The sequence below is a fragment of the Homarus americanus genome, unplaced genomic scaffold (assembly GCF_018991925.1).
Source record: "Homarus americanus isolate GMGI-L3 unplaced genomic scaffold, GMGI_Hamer_2.0 scaffold48220, whole genome shotgun sequence".
Lineage (NCBI taxonomy): Eukaryota > Metazoa > Arthropoda > Malacostraca > Decapoda > Nephropidae > Homarus > Homarus americanus.
In genome coordinates, this window is record NW_024755060.1 from 978075 (window position 1) to 997797 (window position 19723).

A 19723-nucleotide genomic window follows, 5' to 3' on the forward strand; every position below is an offset into this window, starting at 1 on the left:
TTCCAAAGCAGGAATTTTCCAGAAAATTCTGGCTTTGGGAACGATTTTCCGAGAAAATTTCAATTCCGGCTATCGGAGAGTTACGGGTTTGAGGGATTCCGGCTAACGGAGATATTACTGTATTCCCTATATGTGTTTGCCCTTAGGATTTCTTGTACCTGTACTGTATACAGTATGTGTGTGCGAGTAGCCCGCCCACACACAAATAAATAATAATGGGAAAATCCTCTCATAAATACCTGTCACAAGATTGTTATTCGTGTACAGTAATTATTATTACTCTCAATACTGGGGTTACAGGTTATTCTGGCACACACAGTTGTCACAACCCCAGTTCACCCCTCGTCTCTTATCAATATTACACCTGTTAACACTGCTCAGAGACGTGACCGATCGCCCAAGCGGCTAACGAGCCGATCAGTGGTGAAGAGGATAAAAGTAAAAGTAAGGATACATCAGTAGTCATTTACTAGATGGGAATAAGATACCTGAGACAGAACAATTGAAGGTATACAAAGATAAACCAGTCAGACTGTTTTATTAAGGCTCTCTCACATAAGTGTTTTAATACAGTACTACTGACACTAAATACAGGAACATAATATTCTTCAAGTATAGAAATGACTTAATTGTTATTTACTGAACATATTTTTTGTCTATCTCTTTTATATCTTCATCTATATATATATATATATATATATATATATATATATATATATATATATATATATATATATATATATATATATATATATATATATATATAATGTGTACCTTCACCTTTTGTAATAAGTATGGTATATTATCACCTATGTAATATAACTCTGTATTGTCATGGAACTATATAGGCCAGTCAGAAATGGAGTACTTACTTATCACTGTCATGCTTCATTTTGGGGTAGACCCACTATCTTATTTGATGTTTCTTGTCGCTCATACTTGGGATAGAGTGTCGCCTTCACACTAGGACTACCTGGTCTCACACTATGACTACCTGGTCACCGTCATACTAGGACTACCTGGTCACTGTCACACTAGGACTACCTGGTCACTGTCACACTATGACTACACCCTTGCCGTCACACTAGGACTACCTGGTTACCGTCATACTTGTAGTAGGCCTCGTCGGGACACTTGGAACAGGTCATATTACACGCGCGTCCACCGGCGGCCTGACATGACAAGGCAGTGTTGCAGCTGAGGTTCTCTATGTACTCCATGTATACCTGCCGGGGGAAGTGTCTTGTTAGTATCACACACACACGCACACACACAACACACACACACACACACGAAATATAAACACCTGGGCACACCTGACTTACGCACTATTTTTCTCTTAATTATTTACGTTCGTTTTGTATTCTTTCATTGCCTCTGTCTTGGTCTCAAATGCTTGTGTCTCCTCATTCAACATAGGACAGGACAAACTCTCAGCCTCGTCGTCCAATCTCGTGGTTATTTAGTCGTTAAATTTTGGCAAATCACCCAGTCACTTCATCCTATCTCTGCTTGTTGATTTCTACCATCACCCAAACCATCTTTGTATGTTAGTATCCACGCCATCTATGTTAGTATCCACACCATCTATGTTAGTATCCACACCATTTATGTTAGTATCCACACCATCTATGTTAGTATCCACACCATTTATGTTAGTATCTACACCAACTATGTTAGCATCCACACCAACTATATTAGTATCCACACCAATCACGTTAGTATCCACAACAATTATGTTAGTATCCACACCACCTTTGTTAATACCCACTCCACCTATATTAATATCCACACCACCTACACCACTTTCACCATCACCCACACACCTGTACCATCACACCACACCACCTGCACCATCATCCATACCACCTACACCATCACCCCACACCAACACTCACCATTGGGCCGGCTCGTACACCATCACTATCAACACAGAAGGCATATTTCCCTCTGGGTTGGATTGGCTCATAAGTGCCTGTGTTGACTTTACACTTGATCTCCAGTTGTATTTTGTTCTCTAAGTACAACTGCCTGTCCCGAGCACACCCTGTAACACACACACACACCGATATGTCTGTGTTAGTAGAGAGTAGATAACATGCTGGCTTATACTGTAGTTATGTGGGGCTTAGAATTGGTTTACTGTAGTTATGTGGGGCTTAGAATTGGTTTACTGTAGTTATGTGGGGCTTAGAATTGGTTTACATTTTTTTTTCTCGTTGAGATGTGGTTCAGGTAGTTACTAAGAAGTGTGGGTAGTAAATGAATGGTTTGGTTAATAAACACAGATATTCTTAGTATGGATAAGGTTGTTAGTACACAAAGAAAGTTGTTAGTACACATAAGAAATTAACATGTTGAAAATTAACCTTCTGAGTTATGAAAGGAGTTTAACATAGAGTTGTGGAGGTTGTGAGAAAACAGTGCAAGAGGTTGTAATAGTGAAGATTCTGAGCTAAAATTCCATATTAATTGTGCATTTTGTGATAAAAGCACCAACTTTGGTGGATAAGTTTGGGAGGCATTTGAAATTATGTTTCTGGTTACAATATTATTTTTAAAGGGTTAAAGTTGTCAACATCATACTGGCAATTACGCACCTTTAAACCTTTGCTATATAATATTTCACTTAACTGTCAGTGAATGAGTCGTCTCTCGGTCATTAATATTACCTAATTTTATGCTAAGTGTATGGATGAAATCCTTGTTTCATAGAATCCAACTACGTATCAAGGCAGATGAAGGTGCTGTAGGTATCACTGGTATCCAAGTGCCCACATCGGTGGAGGATCTCTGGTCCAGAGATTGCTTGGTTGGTTACTGGGTTCGAGGAATACCAGCCACAGTACAGTACACAAGAACACCAACGTCTTTATGACCAGAATGCATTTACAAAGGATGTACCGTATCCTACAGTGACCATTGAGGAACTTGGCAATCCTTTTCTAGAGGAGCGTACAATACAGACCTGCTGGTGCTGGTCACTAAGGGGATGAATCGCTGACCAATCTGCTGTGAAAACGGTGCAGGAGGCACATATTACTGGTAGTGTATATGCCAAAAACAGTTGAGGTCTTCACGAAGGAATGTTTTATTGAAACAAGTAATCTATCGATGATAGAATCTCGCGGAACAAGCTGCCATTGATTGTTACGTCCACTTCTAAGGTGTCGGCAGCAGGCACGCAGCATCATTGAAAGTAGTCCTGGAGCTCTAATTATTTATGTACATTGCATATCAGATGCAGGATGAATGGCTTGATGAATTTTTCTGCTACGATAATCAAGCATGGCCACCATCTTTGTCACAGTCTGGAGCACTGTACCTGGGTACTAAGAGTTATCTGATAGACTATTTTGAAGGCCTAACTGGGGCACACCCCTATGCACCTGATGTGAGCTGCATAGTCATTGATGGAGTTGTTGCAATGCAGATGTTGAAACCACCAACTGCAAAAACATTTGATGAGTATGCTCAGCAAGTGTTCATTCCCAACACCAAGGCACAATTTCAGAATGTGGAATGCTTTAACCTTGTACGGGACAGGTACAGTATGTCTGACACCCTTAAGGGTACTGCTAGGGCTAAACATAGGAAAGGAATCCCCAGGCTTGTGACTGGCTCTATATCCTTACTTAGAAAATGGCAGATTTTCCTGTCAAGATTAGTCGTCAATGCACGGGATGAGGAAGTCATAGTCACAGATAGGGAACAGCCCATGCTACACATGCATCCCAAAGCCAGCACCAGAAGTTACTGTAGACACAGATGTAGTGGTCCTTGCGTGTGTGCTAACATGAACATTCTCCCATTACTATCGCATGAATCAATTATCAAAAGTCAGCTCATCCTCGTGTTTATACTTTTACTTTTATCCTCTTCGCCACTGATCGGCTTGTTAGCCGCTTGGGCGATCGGTCACGTCTCTACTTTTCCTTTTCATTTATCTTTTTTACCAAAAGATCGGCTCTCTAGCCGCCTGAGCGATCGGTCACGTCTCTGTCACACACTGTTGGCAAATACTGGGCAGGCACCGGCTCCTGAATGTACCTGAACCCGCTCCAATGTTGGTCAAGTCTTTTCTCGAAAGAGCTCACACTCGGTGCCGCCACAACACACACTGGTAGATTGTTCCAAGAGCTTGCAACCCTCACTCCGAAAGAGTTTGCCCTCACGGTTTTCTGGACTTGCGGCTTCTTCAAGTTTAACTCATTCTGAGTGTAGGCTGTACGACTCAGTATCACAGACACTCATAGTACCAAAATATGTGACAGTATTATAGTTTTGTGTTCGTTTGTTGCCTTTTTAAAGATTCTACAGTAGTTTCCATAATTTTCCAGGGATTCTCTTGTACAATACTTTGTTGGAATGTTTGTGTTATCTTGTGTGACTGATGATAATACAAAGTCATTAAAGGTGATTTTAACAAAATTTTTATCCTCAACTGCCCATCCCCACATGTGAGGGAATTCTATGTGCCTCCTATCTCAAAAGAACTACCCTAATTTGTAGTTAATATTTGCCAAGGTTGGTACTTTTATCACCAGATGGTTAGCTGCTTCACTATAAGAAGTTAAAAGGTTGTAAGAAGTTGTGAGAATCCTGGAGGTTGTAAGAATTTATGGCAATACAGTACAGGAGGTTGTGTAGCACAGTACTCACTACAGCCGTCTCCTGAGGGGTAGGAGAGAGCTTGGTCCATGTACTTATCATAGCACCGACACCTGAAACATTATCACACTGTTACTTGTGTTGTTTTTACATCTTGTTCATTATTATTCAGTCATTTGTGTCATTATTATTACTTATTCATTATTATTACTTATTAGATCTCTACTACTACAACAAACTATTCAGTAATACTGTACTTTTGTTAGCCAAAATCCCTCTTAACCGGAACTCTCCAATAACCAGAAAATTTTCCCAGTATGTACTTAGAAAATTCTTGAAAATTCTGGGGATGGGGGATTTTTTCTGGCTTTGAGAAATGAAATAATGCGTCATTCTTGAAACTCCGAAAAAATCCGGGAATGGGGAATTTTTTTCCGGCTTTGAGAGAGTTCTCTCCTTTTCTTTTTTGGCCTCTAACCTCTCCTTACAGGCAAACCTTCTCCACACATTTTATCACGTAACTATCCTAACAAAAATATCTATCCTAGGTGAATTAATTAAGCCACACGTCCATGCAGCACCCTGTGAACGACGTCTTGTAGTCCATGTCTGTGACTGTTGTTTGTTTAGGGACTGAGGATCAGGTTAGGGTAAGTGGTACTCAAGTCAAGATCAGTGGCACCGAGTCATTGTCACTCAAGATCACCTACAGTATTACTGAACGTCACTTGCACTTACATTTGGGTATCACACTGTTTGCTATTGTAGGAGCCATCAGGGTCACACTTGAGGAGGGTACTCGGGCCTTGTACACCCTTGAAGGCCATGAGGTCTACCAGTTCAGCGTAGGCCTCGTATTGGCTCTCACAGCGTCTCAGGTACTTCTCGCCCATTTCTGTCTTGTTGTCTGTGGAGGTTAGGTTAGGTGTGAAGGATAGGTTAGGTGTGAGGGTTAGGTTAGATTTGGTGGTTAGGTTTGGTGTGAGTATGTGAAATGCTCTGGTAACATAAATATCTTCTAAGAGAACATGAAAATGATGAACAAGTTCAGCGACGTAAACGCCTCTTTGCTGTGTGACGTCGGACAGTGTGGTGGCCAAAAAGGGTGAGGATGTTACTGATTTTTTTAAATTTTGTTCTCTTTATGGTATTTATCCTACCAGAGTGTTTCACGAGCTAATTTTTATTTCCCTAAGTGCGAAAATTATCAGAGATCATCGTAGAAAAGTTATAATCCCTTAAAATATCACAATTTAAATACAATAGAATAAATAGTAACAAACTGTAGTAAATATTCACGTGTCCGTCCACCAGCCAATCAGCTGCCTTATTAAAAACTGACCGTAGGACTCACAGTTTTAAAGGTCGAGTAAACAGAATAAAGATGTTGAGATATTATATTACTTATTATATTACTTTATGGTGAGGTATATTATTTTATGGTTATTTATTTTTTACTTGATGGTCAGATGTATTTCTTATGGTGAAATATATACATGTACAGAACTATGTTACTTTTACCATAACAGAAGAGAGGAAACACTTACAACAAGGCAAAAGGCGAGTAGCTTTTTCAGGTAGCCGAGAGCCATAAGGTTGGGCAGTGTCGGGGTCCATACAGTAACACCATTCGTCCTCACACTGCAAGGGCTCGTAGTTACCGTTTTCCTGACAGTGTAGAGTTACCGACGTCACTCCTTGCTGCTGTAACTCCCACACTCTCCTGGAACACACTTTTATCCCCCCACGAGTGCCCCCATGTCATTACACTTGTCTCAATGTTATAAGTACTGATTATTAGTAATATTTTTTCAGTATGTAGATATGTCTGAATTTGAGAGACAGACAGACATAGAGAGAGATATTCGACGAAAACCTTAATGAATTTGCATGATTACACTTAGGCGTCTGGGTCTGGTCCAATATACTCACTACAGTTCATTGACTTGAAAAGATCCATCTGCAAGGGGAAGGCCGCCCCATACAGTGAGTTACCATCAGGGTCCACACACACACACCTGTTAGGGGCGGGGAGAGACACACACACATAGTACTTTGCACGACAGGTAAAAAATTTTGACCGTGTTAGTAGGGATTATAACATTCACTTGTTCTATGGGTAACTTCCACAATGCCTCACCTTTGCTCTCCAATGGGTCCCTTACACTGCTTGGGCGCAAAATCACCTTCAACAGTACACTGAGGTCGCCAGCGGTAGTCGTCTCGGAAATGTACATATGTCTCCCCGTTGATGCCTGCCACCGCCTCGTCGTACAACATCTGGGTGTTGAGGCAGGATGATTTTTCCCAATCTGTTGAGGGGTTAGTTTGTTAACTCCTGATAAGCCAAGATGATGAGCAAAATATGAATTCCTGTTTGTGAGTTTGTGAGGTGTTTGTTTTGATGTAGATGGGATGGAAGTTTGCAGTAGTTGAGATAATGAAAAGATGGATGGATAAGTTAGGTGAGGTTAGATGGGATGGAGTATGTAGATGAAGGTGAGGTGAGACGAGAGGTGATATGGATTAAGTTCCCAATTTTAAAAGCAGCTGTAGAGAAAATGAACAAGGGTTTAAAAGGCTAGTGAGGTTGATTAGCTTTGAGCAGAATTTCCAAAATGTGTGTCTGAATCTTTTAAAGTTAATACCTAGACAGCCGGGAGTTTCTGTGTTGGACTACTGTACAGTATATGACGCCACGGACGAAGGATTTTGATAACCCTACCTAGACAACAGGAGTCGCTGTTTTCATTTTGAAATTCACCGAACCTCTCCGTGAAGATAATTTGTGGATAGCTTCATAAAACATGCATGTAAAATTTTATTAAGCACCATTTTAATAGAATTGTGAGAGAGAGAGAGAGAGAGAGAGAGAGAGAGAGAGAGAGAGAGAGAGAGAGATCTTACCCAGCTGACACATGTTGGACTTGCAGTAGAGGTGGTAGTTACACCAGGAGGAAGCCACCACATTTCTGTCTGAGGGCTTCGTTATACTGCCACCCACGTCGTTGGTATATCCTCCGCCGTACTCTGGGTCGATGCTGCCTGTACACTTTTCACCTATCTCTGTGTGGTTGTAGGGGGGGCAGGACAGGTATTGGGTGATTTACAAAGCTTGTGTTAGCGTGGAGGAACATAGAGCTGTGAGGGCCGGGCCTATAGTTAAATGACCCCAGTACATAATTCAGATATATACCTGTGCTGTCTAGTGCTGAGTGGATGATGTGTTAAAACTTAAACCCATATAGTTTATACCTAACCTAACCTAGTTAAACTAAGTCCTGATTTAACCTATCATTTCCTTACCTATTGTACCCTATCTATTTAACTAAAGCTAACACTTCTTACCTAACCTAACCATTTTAACCGTTCATTTTAGTCGACCTTCTCTCAGACACTACCTGCCCCCTCACACACACTTACGTCTGAACTGGACACAGGCTCCACAACAGCCAAATTGGGCGACACCTTCCATATAAATTGTATCTTCAGGACAGTCATCAGCATGCAGTGGCTCCTGGCAGCTGATGTAGAGGCACAGCTGTTGGTCATACACGTCTATATGTATTTAAATATAACATCGATATATATGGATTCTATGCAAATTTATAAACAAGAATTTAGCTATACAAAAAGATATACGGTTTGTGTTTGTAGAGGCCCTTGATGTTGGTGTTTATGGAGTCCCTTGGTGTTTGTGTTTACAGAGTCCCTTGGTGTTTGTGTTTACGGAGTCTCTTGATGTTGGTGTTTATGGAGTCCCTTGGTGTTTGTGTTTGCAGAGTTCCTTAATGTTTGTGTTTACGGAGTCTCTTGATGTTTGTGTTTATGGAGTCCCTTGGTGTTTGTGTTTACGGAGTCTCTTGATGTTTGTGTTTACGGAGTCTCTTGATGTTTGTGTTTATAGAGTTCCTTAATGTTTGTGTTTATGGAGTCACTTGGTGTTTGTGTTTACAGAGTCTCTTGATATTCGTGTTTACTTACCGACTGATCGTCTCTACGGATTAATTCGTTGAGTTTGGCAATACCAAAGTCCACTGGTGCTGAAACCGTTCTGACGTCCGCCATCCCCAGAAGTCCAACCACTTGCATCACTATCAGCGCCATTACCACACTGGATTGCTGTTTAGCCATTGTGCATTTCTTTACTATGGTCGTTTTTATTTGCGCTTTTCACTTCACTATTTTCTGTCTCAAATAATGTATCTTTTTGTGTTGTTTCTTCTTTTATTTTTCTTTCTATGCTTTTATTTCTTATAATATTTTTCCTTTTATGATTTGGTCTTTTAATATTTTTCTCTCTATGCCTTTATTTCTCTTATTTATTTTTGCCGTCTTTTGCCACCTACTTCTTCCCCTCTCCTCAGTATTTTGGATTTTTCCGCTTTTCCTGTTCTTGAGGTTTGTTTTCCCGCACTTTTACCGTTTCCTGCGCTTTTCTGCTTTGAGGTTCTATTTCCTGCGTTTGTTGTTCGGAGGTTTTATTTCCCGTCCTGTCTCCCGCGTTCTTCCAACATCTGTTCCTTAATGCGAAAGTTTCCCTCCTGTACCCCCACACTCAACCTTAAATTGTACCCACATTACCTTAAGTTGTACATTACCTTAAGTTGTACCCACATTACCTTAAGTTGTATCCACATTACTTTAAGTTCTACCCACATAATAGGTAACTTAAATCTGATGTAATGAGGTAAAAACAGTGCTAAAGGTATTTGTGTTATCAGTGCATTATCAAAGGTGTTAATGATAAGTTATCTTGTGGATAACTCGCGTGACGTTATCGTTAAGTAACTAAGAATCTTGATAAAAACTATATTGACTTAGAAAAACAACAACATTGCTCCAAGAATTGATAGCTATGGTGTATCTTAAGTTAGCGAATCTGCCAATCAGAGGCCTTCTTTATTGTTGTTCATACCACTTGTGTTTATGTATGGCAACAAGGGAACCAGATCTAGGGGAGTTTTATGTATATAGACATTATCAAGTTTATGTAGTTGATTTTTTGTAATCGGATTTTTAGCGAGTCAGAGGAATTACTGTACTTGTCATCGTGTTTTATCACCACCACTACTTCCACCACCACTACCACTACTTCCACCACTGTTTCACCACTACAACTACTATTACTACTAGCATCACCACTATTTCATTACTACTACTATTACTACCACCGTCGTGTTTCATTACTGCAACATAGTACTACAACAAACTACTACTGTGCTACTTTTTTCATATACTGTATATGGCCTCCAACCTCCCTTTATAGGCACACCTTCACCATTTTCTTACCCAACTCTCCTAATACAAAGGTGCTGTATCTACCCTAGCTGAGTTAGTTAAGCTGCAGATCTATGTGGCATTTGGTGACTGTTGCCTCATAGTCCATATTTGCGACTGTTGTTGGCTTAGGGGCCGAAGATCTTGTTTCTCTGTGTCTGTTTGTCTGGTGAAAATTATAATATGGGTCAGTTTTCCTCTTTTTTTCCCACATTAATTAGTGTCTCAATAATGGAGTGAGTATTGCATGGAAAATGATGCCATGAGGATAACTTTTGTCTTCTTCCTGAACTGACTTACCCTGACCTGAACTGACCTACCCTTACCTGCCTTAACCTACTCTGACCTACCTTGACCTGAGCTACCCTGCCCTGACCTTGTTACACTGGCACTGCGTTAAAGGGATCACGTGCAGTACACTCCTCGGGGTTTTCACCTGTACTGAGCTCCTCAAGGGGTGTTGGTGGGTGCTGGATTCCTGTGTGTTAATCCTTCCTGTGTTATCTGGTGTCTGCTGATAAACCCTCGCTCGCTGCCTTGGGTGTTACTGTGTCAACTATGTCAACCTTATCTTGTCTGTCAGTCGTGTGTGTGTGTGTGTGTGTCTGTCTGTCTGTCTGTAAAGTATCCAGCCATTTACTATTAAAAAAATATTACTTACCTAGGACAATGGCGCCTTAGTCCCCTTCAAAGTACTCCCCTTGGGACCTCACACACTTCTCCCAGCATCCCTTCCACTTATCAAAACAGTCTGCAAAGTCCTCTTTCGGGATCTTCATCAGCTGCCTCGTCGCATTCTCCTTAATCTCGTCCACGGTCTGAAATTTCCTCCCTTTCAACGGCGATTTTAGCTTTGAGAAAAGCCTGAAGTCGCAGGGAGCCAAATCTGGGCTGTAGGGGTGCTGAAAGACCTGGGTGATGCGGTGTTTTGCCAAAAAACCCTGCATGAGACGTGAAGAATGGGCAGGCGCGTTGTCATGATGAAACTGCCAGTCACCACTTGCCCACAGCTGCGGTCGTTTTCTTCTTACCGCTTCCCTCAGTCGGCGAAAAACTTCGATGTAGTACTCTTTCGTTATTGTTTGGCCAGGACGAGATTAAGGAAAATGCGACGAGGCAGCTGATGAAGATCCCGAAAGAGGACTTGGCAGACTGTTTTGATAAGGCGCCATTGTCCTAGGTAAGCAATATTTTTTTAAATAGTAAATGGCTGGATACTTTCCGGACAGACCTCGTATATCTGTGTCATATTTGTGTCAATTGGTGGTAAGGGCAAATAAAAAAATAATATTAATTTTAATGTTTTATATACAAACATACATAACTTTTAATAATCATACTTTAGTTGTTTACTGTACTACAAAATTACACGAGAAATACCTAATATAAAACAATATATATAGTAGATAATATTGTATAGTACAGTAGTGAGGATAGTAAGGTAAGGTAAGGTAAGGTAAGGTAAGGTAAGGTTTGGTTTGGTTAGGTTCGTGTGTGTGTGACGTGTTGGAGGATTAGCTACAGTGCCATCCTTCAAGTGCCTCCTCTCGTTAGTAAGGTCGTTCAGGCACTCTGAGGCAAAGTTGGGGTGTAACCAACGTACATATCATCACTACACTCATGACAGGTCTTGTTACAGTCGCTGCGGTTCCCATTCTGGCAGCTCATCCCTGCGGTACAGTTCAACTTGTCTCTGTATTGGCTGTAAACCTGTGGGTACATGAGTCTTGTATTACAGGACTGAGATATAGTTATTTAAGAGTCATGTGCACCTGTAATATACCTGAATACAGATAATTACAGTCATTACTACACCTGTACCTAGGCTCAATATACATGTACAGTCAGCCAAAGACACACCGACCCCACCCTCGCAATTTTACCTGTTAATACTTGGTAAAGGAAGGCTGTATGTAAAGGTGATTGTGATTGGTGGATCTGTTTTTGGCTGTATCACTGTCAGGATAATAATTAAACAAACCAAGGGTAGAATTTATATAATAATAAACTATTCATTGTTATTTAAGGTCATGAGAAGTTTCCAAATATTCGTATATTTGTTTAAATAATGAAGAAAATTTGATGTGAGAATCTTGTGGCATTTGTGGTTGTAGAGTTGTGGTTGTGTTTTCCCATGCAGCTCCCCCACACCCATGACCCCCACACCCATGACTCCCCACACCCATGGACACCACACCCATGACCCACCCATGCATCCCCACACCCATGACTCCCCACACCCATGACTCCCCACACCCATGACTCCCCCACACCCATGCATCCCCCCACCCATCCCCCCACACCCACTGACTCACCATTGGTCCAGCTCTCACACCATCAGGGTCAACACAATAGGCAGTGCCGCCAAAGACCTGGATCTCGTAGTACTGCCCAGCGACTGCCTGGTCTGGGGTGGCGCATTTCAGTGTTGTAAATAAGTGTGCCTCGGTGAACAGGATCTTGTCCCTCGCACAGTCTGGGGGTAAAGGGGAGGTGGGTGAGTGTCTGTCTGTCTGTGTTGTGTTTTTCATTTATAATGTGTGTGTGTGTGTGTGTGTGTGTGTGTGTGTGTGTGTGTGTGTGTGTGTGTGTGTGTGTGTGTGTGTGTGTGTGTGTGTGTGTGTGTTTTTTACCTGAACCCAGAATACAGAGAGGTATTACATAAACTCGTCAACTCATTTCGTATGTTACAAAACAATCATTAACGACCTCACTTGTTACATAACCAAGATACATACACGCGTTATATAAGATACATAAACAAAGTACACATACACGCGTTATATAAGATACATAAACAAAGTACACATACACTCGGTACAAAAGATACATAAAGTACACATACACTCGTTATATAAGATACATAAACTGATTAAATACAAAAGACGCCACGAAAAAGTCATCAAGATACACAGAGAACACGTGAACACTATACATAAAATACAGGGAATGTGTTAATACACAAAGGCGATACATAATACAGCTACTCACTACAGTCTCGTACGGCAGGTTGGGCAATCATCTCGTCGTATTGATCGTAGCAGCGAGCCCTGTAGATAGATACAGTGGGTGAAGATGGGTTAGTTGTAAAGTGTATCAGTCAGCTCTATGAATGCTGATCTTGAATGACTTGATACATGTAGGAAAATACATTGCTGGGGGGGGAGTGGGCGGCTATAATGTCTGGATTATCACGCACATACAGGTATACATGCATGTACACAGACACAACTCACAGGCCATCCAAGTCATGCTGTAACCCGCCAAAGGACCCGTCATCATCACAGTTAAGGAGAGTGGAGGGTGGGTAGACGCCTTTTCTCTGTATGTGTGTGGCCAGGAGGTGCTCTGCGTGGTACTGACTCTCACACCGCCTCAGATACTGTTCCCCCGTGACCGTCTTGTTGTCTGGGGGAGGTAAATATATGCTTTGAGGTAACTAATATGTTGCAGTTTGTTTAGCCATTTGGAATACCTGAGGATAAGCTCCCCTTCCTCCCCTCCTCTTTCAGTTTATTTGACCTTAATTTAGTCCAACTTAACCTGATGAATACCCAAAGCTTATTCCACCTCAACCTAACCTGAAGATTAGTCCCAAAGCTTATTTCACCTTATATGAACTAAGCTTAATCTAACCTAACCTAAAGATTAGTCCCAGAGCTTATTTCACCTTAACCAAATTAAGTTTAGTCTAATCTAACTTAAGATTGGTCCCAGAGCTTATTTCACCTCAACCCAACGTAACCAATTCTAACCTAATGTGAAGATTACCCGCAGCTTATTTCACTATGATTGACCATCCTAGCCTAAAATTACCTTCACACAGGTGGCATTTGGGAATTTAATCATCAGGTGAAATAAGGTGATGGGTGGCTAATGGTTAGGTTAGGTTAGAATAGAATAGGTAATGGTAGGTTATGGTAGAATTGAATAGATGAGGATAGGATAGAATAATTTAGCTTAGGTTAGGTTAGGTTATCAGGAAATATGTACACATTATTAAGTACACACCAGGGAGAAAGTACACAGCAGTACTCACAACAAGGCAGATGTTCCTTCATAGCATCAGGGAAGGAAGAGCCATAAGGTAGGGCAGTGTCGGGGTCCATACAGTAACACCAGTCGTCCTCACACTGCAAGGGCTCGTAGTTACCGTTCTCTTGACAGTGTAGAGTTACCGACGTCACTCCTTCCTGCTGTAACTCCCACACTCTCCTGGAACACACTTTACCACCCACGAGTACCCCCATGTCATTACTCTTGTCTCTATGTTATAAATACTGATTATTATTATTATTATTTTATTACTGTATTATTATTATTATTATTATTATTATTATTTTTATTATTATTATTACATACATATCATACATACATACATACATACATCCACATGGCAGCCATCCAACGTCTTAACAGATAAAGAATTAGATTGAAGATAAACTTATTCTTTTCCCTATCCACCTTCTGCATTGGTAGATACACTAAGGGATAGACCAACACTCCTATCCATCGTACTGAAGGGATTAAGTCATCATACTCAAGGGGTTAAGTCATCATACTCAAGGGTTATGTCATCATACTCAAGGGTTAAGTCATCGTACTCAAGGGTTAAGTCATCATACTCAAGGGGTTAAGTCATCATACTCAAGGGTTATGTCATCATACTCAAGGGTTGTCATCATACTCAAGGGGGTTGTCATCATACTCAAAGTGGTAATTCATGGTACTCAAGGGTTAAGTCATCGTACTCGAGGTGTTAAGTCGTCGTACTCAAGAGCTTAAGATACGTACTGCAGTTCATGTTGTCATACAAGTCCCTCTGCCAGGAAAAGGCTTTACCATATATACTGGTTCCGTAGGCGTCCACACACACACACCTGTTGGAGAGAGGTGGTGAGGGAGAGTGGTGGTGTGAGGGAGAGTGGTGATGGTGAGGGAGAGTGGTGGTGTGAGGGAAGGTGGTGATGGTGAGGGAGAGTGGTGGTGTGAGGGAGAGTGGTGGTGGGAGTGTGGGAAGGTGGTGATGGTGAGGGAGAGTGCTGGTGGGAGGGGAGAGTGGTGGTGGTGAGGGAAGGTGGTGATGGTGTGAGGGAAGGTGGTGGTGTGAGGGAGTGGGTGTGAGGGAAGGTGGTGATGGGAGGGAGAGGCTGGTGAAGGGATGATAATGAGGGAATTTGATGGTGGTGGGGACACACACACACACACACACACACACACACACACACACACACACACCAAATGCCCCATGACCTGACCCAGCCCCACCCCCTTGTGACCTGACCTCTTATTGCTGTAGGGTCCCTTGCACTGCTTCTCTGTGTATAGTCCTTCAGGAGTACAGGAAGGTCGCCAGCGGAAGTCAACTTTGTAAAAGGGGAACTCGTCCAGGTCTGAGTCATACTGGTCTTGAACGTAGCGACAACCATGGTCTGAATTGTCTGATAGATAGATAGATAGATATTCAATAAATTTTTCCTACAAATTGATGTAGCATTGATATAGACAGTGCAAGTACACAAACAATATACCAAGACAGTGCATGTAGACAGGCAGTGGTAAACAGTAAGACCATTATACCAAGGATAGCCATCAAAACCAACCAGTAGGTCAGGTTAGAGGCACTGTGGGGCAGGAGGGGTCAATCTGGCACTGATGACCTTGATTACATTCTTACACCATCACAAGAACTCCTGGCACTGTAGCTCATAAACCATAGTAAGTAATAGGTAAGGGTGGCACTGTCCTGGCACTTACCTGGCTGGCATACCCCCTCCTCAGTGCAATTCAAGAAGAAGTCACACCAGGAGGAGACAAGGGTGTTATTGACCGGGTCACTGGAGGCCTCGGGGTCAAGCAGGTCAGGGGTCATGGAGCTGTACCCACCGCCGAATTTTGGGTCAATACTGCCAGTACATTCAGTGTCATTTTTTTCTACATGGAAGAAATAAAGTTGATGAAAAGTGTCGTACTGTTTTATTGGTTTATTATTATTATTATTAGTATTACATTATTATTATTACAGTATTATTAAAAAGCAACTTAGAGGTATTATTAGTGACACATATTCCCAAGGTGACATAGCACAATAATACACAATAAATCTACACTTGTTTAACTCACGCTTAAACCTGACACAAGCGCCACAACACCCAAACTGTGCCACCCGTTGCTGGTAGAAGGTTCCTATCGGGCAGTCAGCGGCCTTCACGGGCTCCTGGCACTTGATGTACTGGCACAGCTAACGAGAGATGACCAGCTCATGATGGTAACTTTATTATATAGTGGTAAAGTGTTGTATCCCAAGGTGACTGTCTCCCTCTGTTGTACCCCAAGGTGACTGTCTCCCTCTGTTGTACTCCAAGGTGACTGTCTCCCTCTGTTGTACCCCAAGGTGACTGTCTCCCTCTGTTGTACCCCAAGGTGACTGTCTCCCTCTGTTGTACCCCAAGGTGACTGTCTCCCTCTGTTGTATCCCAAGGTGACTGTCTCCCTCTGTTGTACCCCTAGGTGACTGTCTCCCTCTGTTGTATCCCAAGGTGACTGTCTCCCTCTGTTGTACCCCAAGGTGACTGTCTCCCTCTGTTGTACTCCAAGGTGACTGTCTGTTGTATCCCAAGGTGACTGTCTCCCTCTGTTGTATCCAGGTGACTGTCTCCTCTGTTGTACCCCTGGTGACTGTCTCCTCTGTTGTATCCCAAGGTGACTGTCTCCCTCTGTTTGTACCCCCAAGGTGACTGTCTCCTCTGTTGTACCCCAAGGTGACTGTCTCCCTCTGTTGTACCCCCAAGGTGACTGTCTCCCTCTGTTGGCCACTCAAGGTGGCTGTCTCCTCTGTTGTACCCCTGGTGACTGTCTCCTCTGTTGTACTCAAGGTGACTGTCTCCTTTGTTGCCCCTGGTGACTATCTCCCTCTGTTGTACTCAAGGTGACTGTCTCCCTCTGTTGTACCCCCTGGTATTTGTCTCCCTCTGTTGTACCCCAAGGTGACTGTCTCCCTCTGTTGTACTCCCAGGTGACTGTCTCCTCTGTTGTGCCCCTAGGTGACTGTCTCCCTCTGTTGTGGCCTTGCCCCAAGGTGACTGTCTCCTTTGTTGTACCCCTAGGTGACTGTCTCCTCTCTGTTGTACTCCCAAGGTGACTGTCTCCCTCTGTTGGCAGCACCCCTAGGTGACTGTCTCCCTCTGTTGTACCCCCAGGTGACTGTCTCCCTCTGTTGTACCCCTAGGTGACTGTCTTCCTCATTGTACCCCTGGGTGACTGTCTCCCTCTGTTGTACCCCTAGGTGACTGTATCTCCTCTGTTGTACCCCCAAGGTGACTGTCTCCTCTGTTATCCCCAGTGACTGTCTCCCTCTGTTGTACCCCAAGGTGACTGTCTCCTCTGTTCATACCCCAGGTGACTGTCTCCCTCTGTTGTATCCCAAGGTGACTGTCTCCCTCTGTTGTACCCCAAGGTGACTGTCTCCCTCTGTTGTACCCCAAGGTGACTGTCTCCCTCTGTTGTACCCCAAGGTGACTGTCTCCCTCTGTTGTACCCCAAGGTGACTGTCTCCAACTCCCCAAGGTGACTGTGACATATAATACCTGTACAATTATTATAATACTATTTCTATCCAAGATGCAAATTTATATGAGTACTGTATTTTTTTTAATCAATTTTTTTCACAACAAAGTATCATATATTTACCATCAAGCATATTTATAAGAGGATACTCACTGTTGTCGTGGTATTGTTAAGAATCTCGTTGAGTTGATCAATGCCAGGGGTGGACTGGTCATCTGTCGTCGCCTCCGTCACCACGACCAATGTTACCAACCAGACCCATTTCATGTCTAGAGGTGATGAGCAGCCTGTAGAGATGTTGAGAGCCTGTAGAGGTTTTGGTTAACTAGCCGTAGAGGTAATTAGAGGCTGTGGAGGTATTTGTTGACTGGCTGTAGAGGTAAGGAGAGGCTGTAGAGGTGTTTGTTGAGAGGCTTTAGAGTGTCTGTTGAGAGCCTGTAGAGACATTGGGGGAGTGAATGAATGAAAGTGAATGTTGTTCTGGTGAGGAAAGTTGAAAGATGTGTCACCTGAGGATTAACCTTCCCCCAAATTATTTCAGTTAAACTCCCCCGATGTTACCTGGGGGGTTATGGTTAAGTTAGGTTAATTTTGCATCAACTTAGGTTAGGGCTACTTTTGGTTTGTGTTAGGTTGGCATTAGCTTAGGTAACAGTTATTTTTTGGTTAGCGTTAGGTTAAGTTACCGACTCAACTCACGTTTCTGTGTTGGGATTTTCAGGTAATAAATACAGGTTAATCCTTAGTCCCCCGACGGTCGTTTCTTGAGTGCACTGAGAGAAAAGATGTGATGAGCCTGTAATTAATATACGCACGACACTGAGAATATATGTCATATCTCCTGTGTGACCAATCGATGCTAATAATCAATGATAACACTCGATTGTCATGTGATAAGACATGTATTCACATATTGGGGATAATTTATAATACTGGAAGAAACTTTATTAATTGATGGGCGGGCGGGGGAGCTGGAGCATGGTGACAGGTTAAGTGAGTTGTGTGTGTGAGGTAAGGTCTTGGTGTTAAGGTGTTGTTGTTATGGTGAAAGTTTGTTATGGTGAAAGGTGTTATCCAGTGTTATCAGTTCTGGGTGTGTTATCATCTTATCTGGCGACTTGTGATAGTGTTTTGTGTGGGTCTTGTCTCTCTGCCTTATGCATGTATACTGTACTTGACACACACACACACACACACACACACACACACACACACACACACACACACACACACACACACACACACACACACACACACACACACACACACACACACACACACACACACACACACACACACACACACACACACACACACACACACACACACACACACACACACACACACACACACACACACACACACACACACACACACACACACACACACACACACACACACACACACACACACACACACACACACACACACACACACACACACACACACACACACACACACACACACACACACACACACACACACACACACACACACACACACACACACACACACACACACACACACACACACACACACACACACACACACACACACACACACACACACACACACACACACACACACACACACACACACACACACACACACACACACACACACACACACACACACACACACACACACACACACACACACACACACACACACACACACACACACACACACACACACACACACACACACACACACACACACACACACACACACACACACACACACACACACACACACACACACACACACACACACACACACACACACACACACACACACACACACACACACACACACACACACACACACACACACACACACACACACACACACACACACACACACACACACACACACACACACACACACACACACACACACACACACACACACACACACACACACACACACACACACACACACACACACACACACACACACACACACACACACACACACACACACACATATATATGTTCGTTTGATACACACATGTTCCTCCCATATGGGATACACATTTTCGTGACATGTATACTGTACATGCATTCATATACTGTACTGTACATACATGCAAGTGACGCATCCTTATAGATATACACGTGTGTGTTTGTGTACGTATGTTAGTATACCTGACGTACATACTGTACTGTAGATGCAATGCATGACAAACAAAAATACCTGAAGATAAATAAACATATTTAGTGGATACACATGGAATTTTGTGATATATATAGACATGATGCCAATG

The 19723-nt window shown here is 42.7% G+C and overlaps 2 protein-coding genes and 1 long non-coding RNA gene across 5 annotated transcripts; all 3 read right to left on the bottom strand.

Annotated features, from left to right (window-relative positions):
* Positions 1-748: 748 nt before the first annotated feature.
* LOC121856343 lies at positions 749-8889 on the bottom strand. Its single transcript, XM_042351836.1, has 10 exons — positions 8596-8889; positions 8035-8152; positions 7519-7677; positions 6752-6923; positions 6544-6629; positions 6159-6344; positions 5350-5518; positions 4663-4724; positions 1899-2047; positions 749-1226 (listed from the first exon to the last, which is right to left on the bottom strand). Exons 1-10 carry the CDS (start codon positions 8743-8745, stop codon positions 1080-1082), a joined length of 1398 nt encoding a protein of 465 aa, XP_042207770.1. The 5' UTR covers positions 8746-8889; the 3' UTR covers positions 749-1079.
* A 172-nt stretch (positions 8890-9061) lies between these two features.
* On the bottom strand, positions 9062-10343 carry LOC121856344. Its single transcript, XR_006086953.1, has 2 exons — positions 10268-10343; positions 9062-9155 (listed from the first exon to the last, which is right to left on the bottom strand). It is a non-coding gene; the product is annotated as an uncharacterized LOC121856344 (long non-coding RNA).
* Positions 10344-11181: 838 nt separating this feature from the next.
* On the bottom strand, positions 11182-18293 carry LOC121856379. Of its 3 annotated transcripts, none has more exons than XM_042351913.1 (11): positions 18157-18291; positions 17611-17744; positions 16015-16132; positions 15649-15825; positions 15176-15332; positions 14686-14771; positions 13931-14116; positions 13128-13299; positions 12883-12941; positions 12207-12367; positions 11182-11601 (listed from the first exon to the last, which is right to left on the bottom strand). In XM_042351913.1, the coding sequence occupies exons 2-11, from the start codon at positions 17722-17724 to the stop codon at positions 11455-11457; spliced, it is 1377 nt and encodes a 458-aa protein (XP_042207847.1). In that variant the 5' UTR covers positions 17725-17744; positions 18157-18291; the 3' UTR covers positions 11182-11454. The 3 variants fall into 3 exon arrangements, with proteins under 3 accessions (XP_042207847.1, XP_042207846.1, XP_042207848.1); XM_042351912.1 differs by having other exon boundaries at positions 17611-17892; XM_042351914.1 differs by lacking the exons at positions 14686-14771; positions 15176-15332 and having other exon boundaries at positions 17611-17892; positions 18157-18293.
* Positions 18294-19723: the final 1430 nt, after the last annotated feature.

Excerpts from the sequence above, each read along its gene's own strand:
- LOC121856343 (XM_042351836.1), bottom strand. The coding sequence starts at position 8,745 with ATGGCTAAACAGCAATCCAGTGTGGTAATGGCGCTGATAGTGATGCAA. Across the intron at positions 6,630-6,751 it reads GGACCCATTGGAGAGCAAAG|GTGTGTGTGTGTGGACCCTG; the intron begins GTGAGGCATTGT and ends CGCCCCTAACAG. Across the intron at positions 4,725-5,349 it reads AAACAGTGTGATACCCAAAT|GTGTCGGTGCTATGATAAGT; the intron begins GTAAGTGCAAGT and ends ATAATGTTTCAG.
- LOC121856379 (XM_042351913.1), bottom strand. The coding sequence starts at position 17,724 with ATGAAATGGGTCTGGTTGGTAACATTGGTCGTGGTGACGGAGGCGACG. Across the intron at positions 13,300-13,930 it reads GAAGGAACATCTGCCTTGTT|ACAACAAGACGGTCACGGGG; the intron begins GTGAGTACTGCT and ends TACCTCCCCCAG. Across the intron at positions 11,602-12,206 it reads GTGTGAGAGCTGGACCAATG|GTTTACAGCCAATACAGAGA; the intron begins GTGAGTCAGTGG and ends ATGTACCCACAG.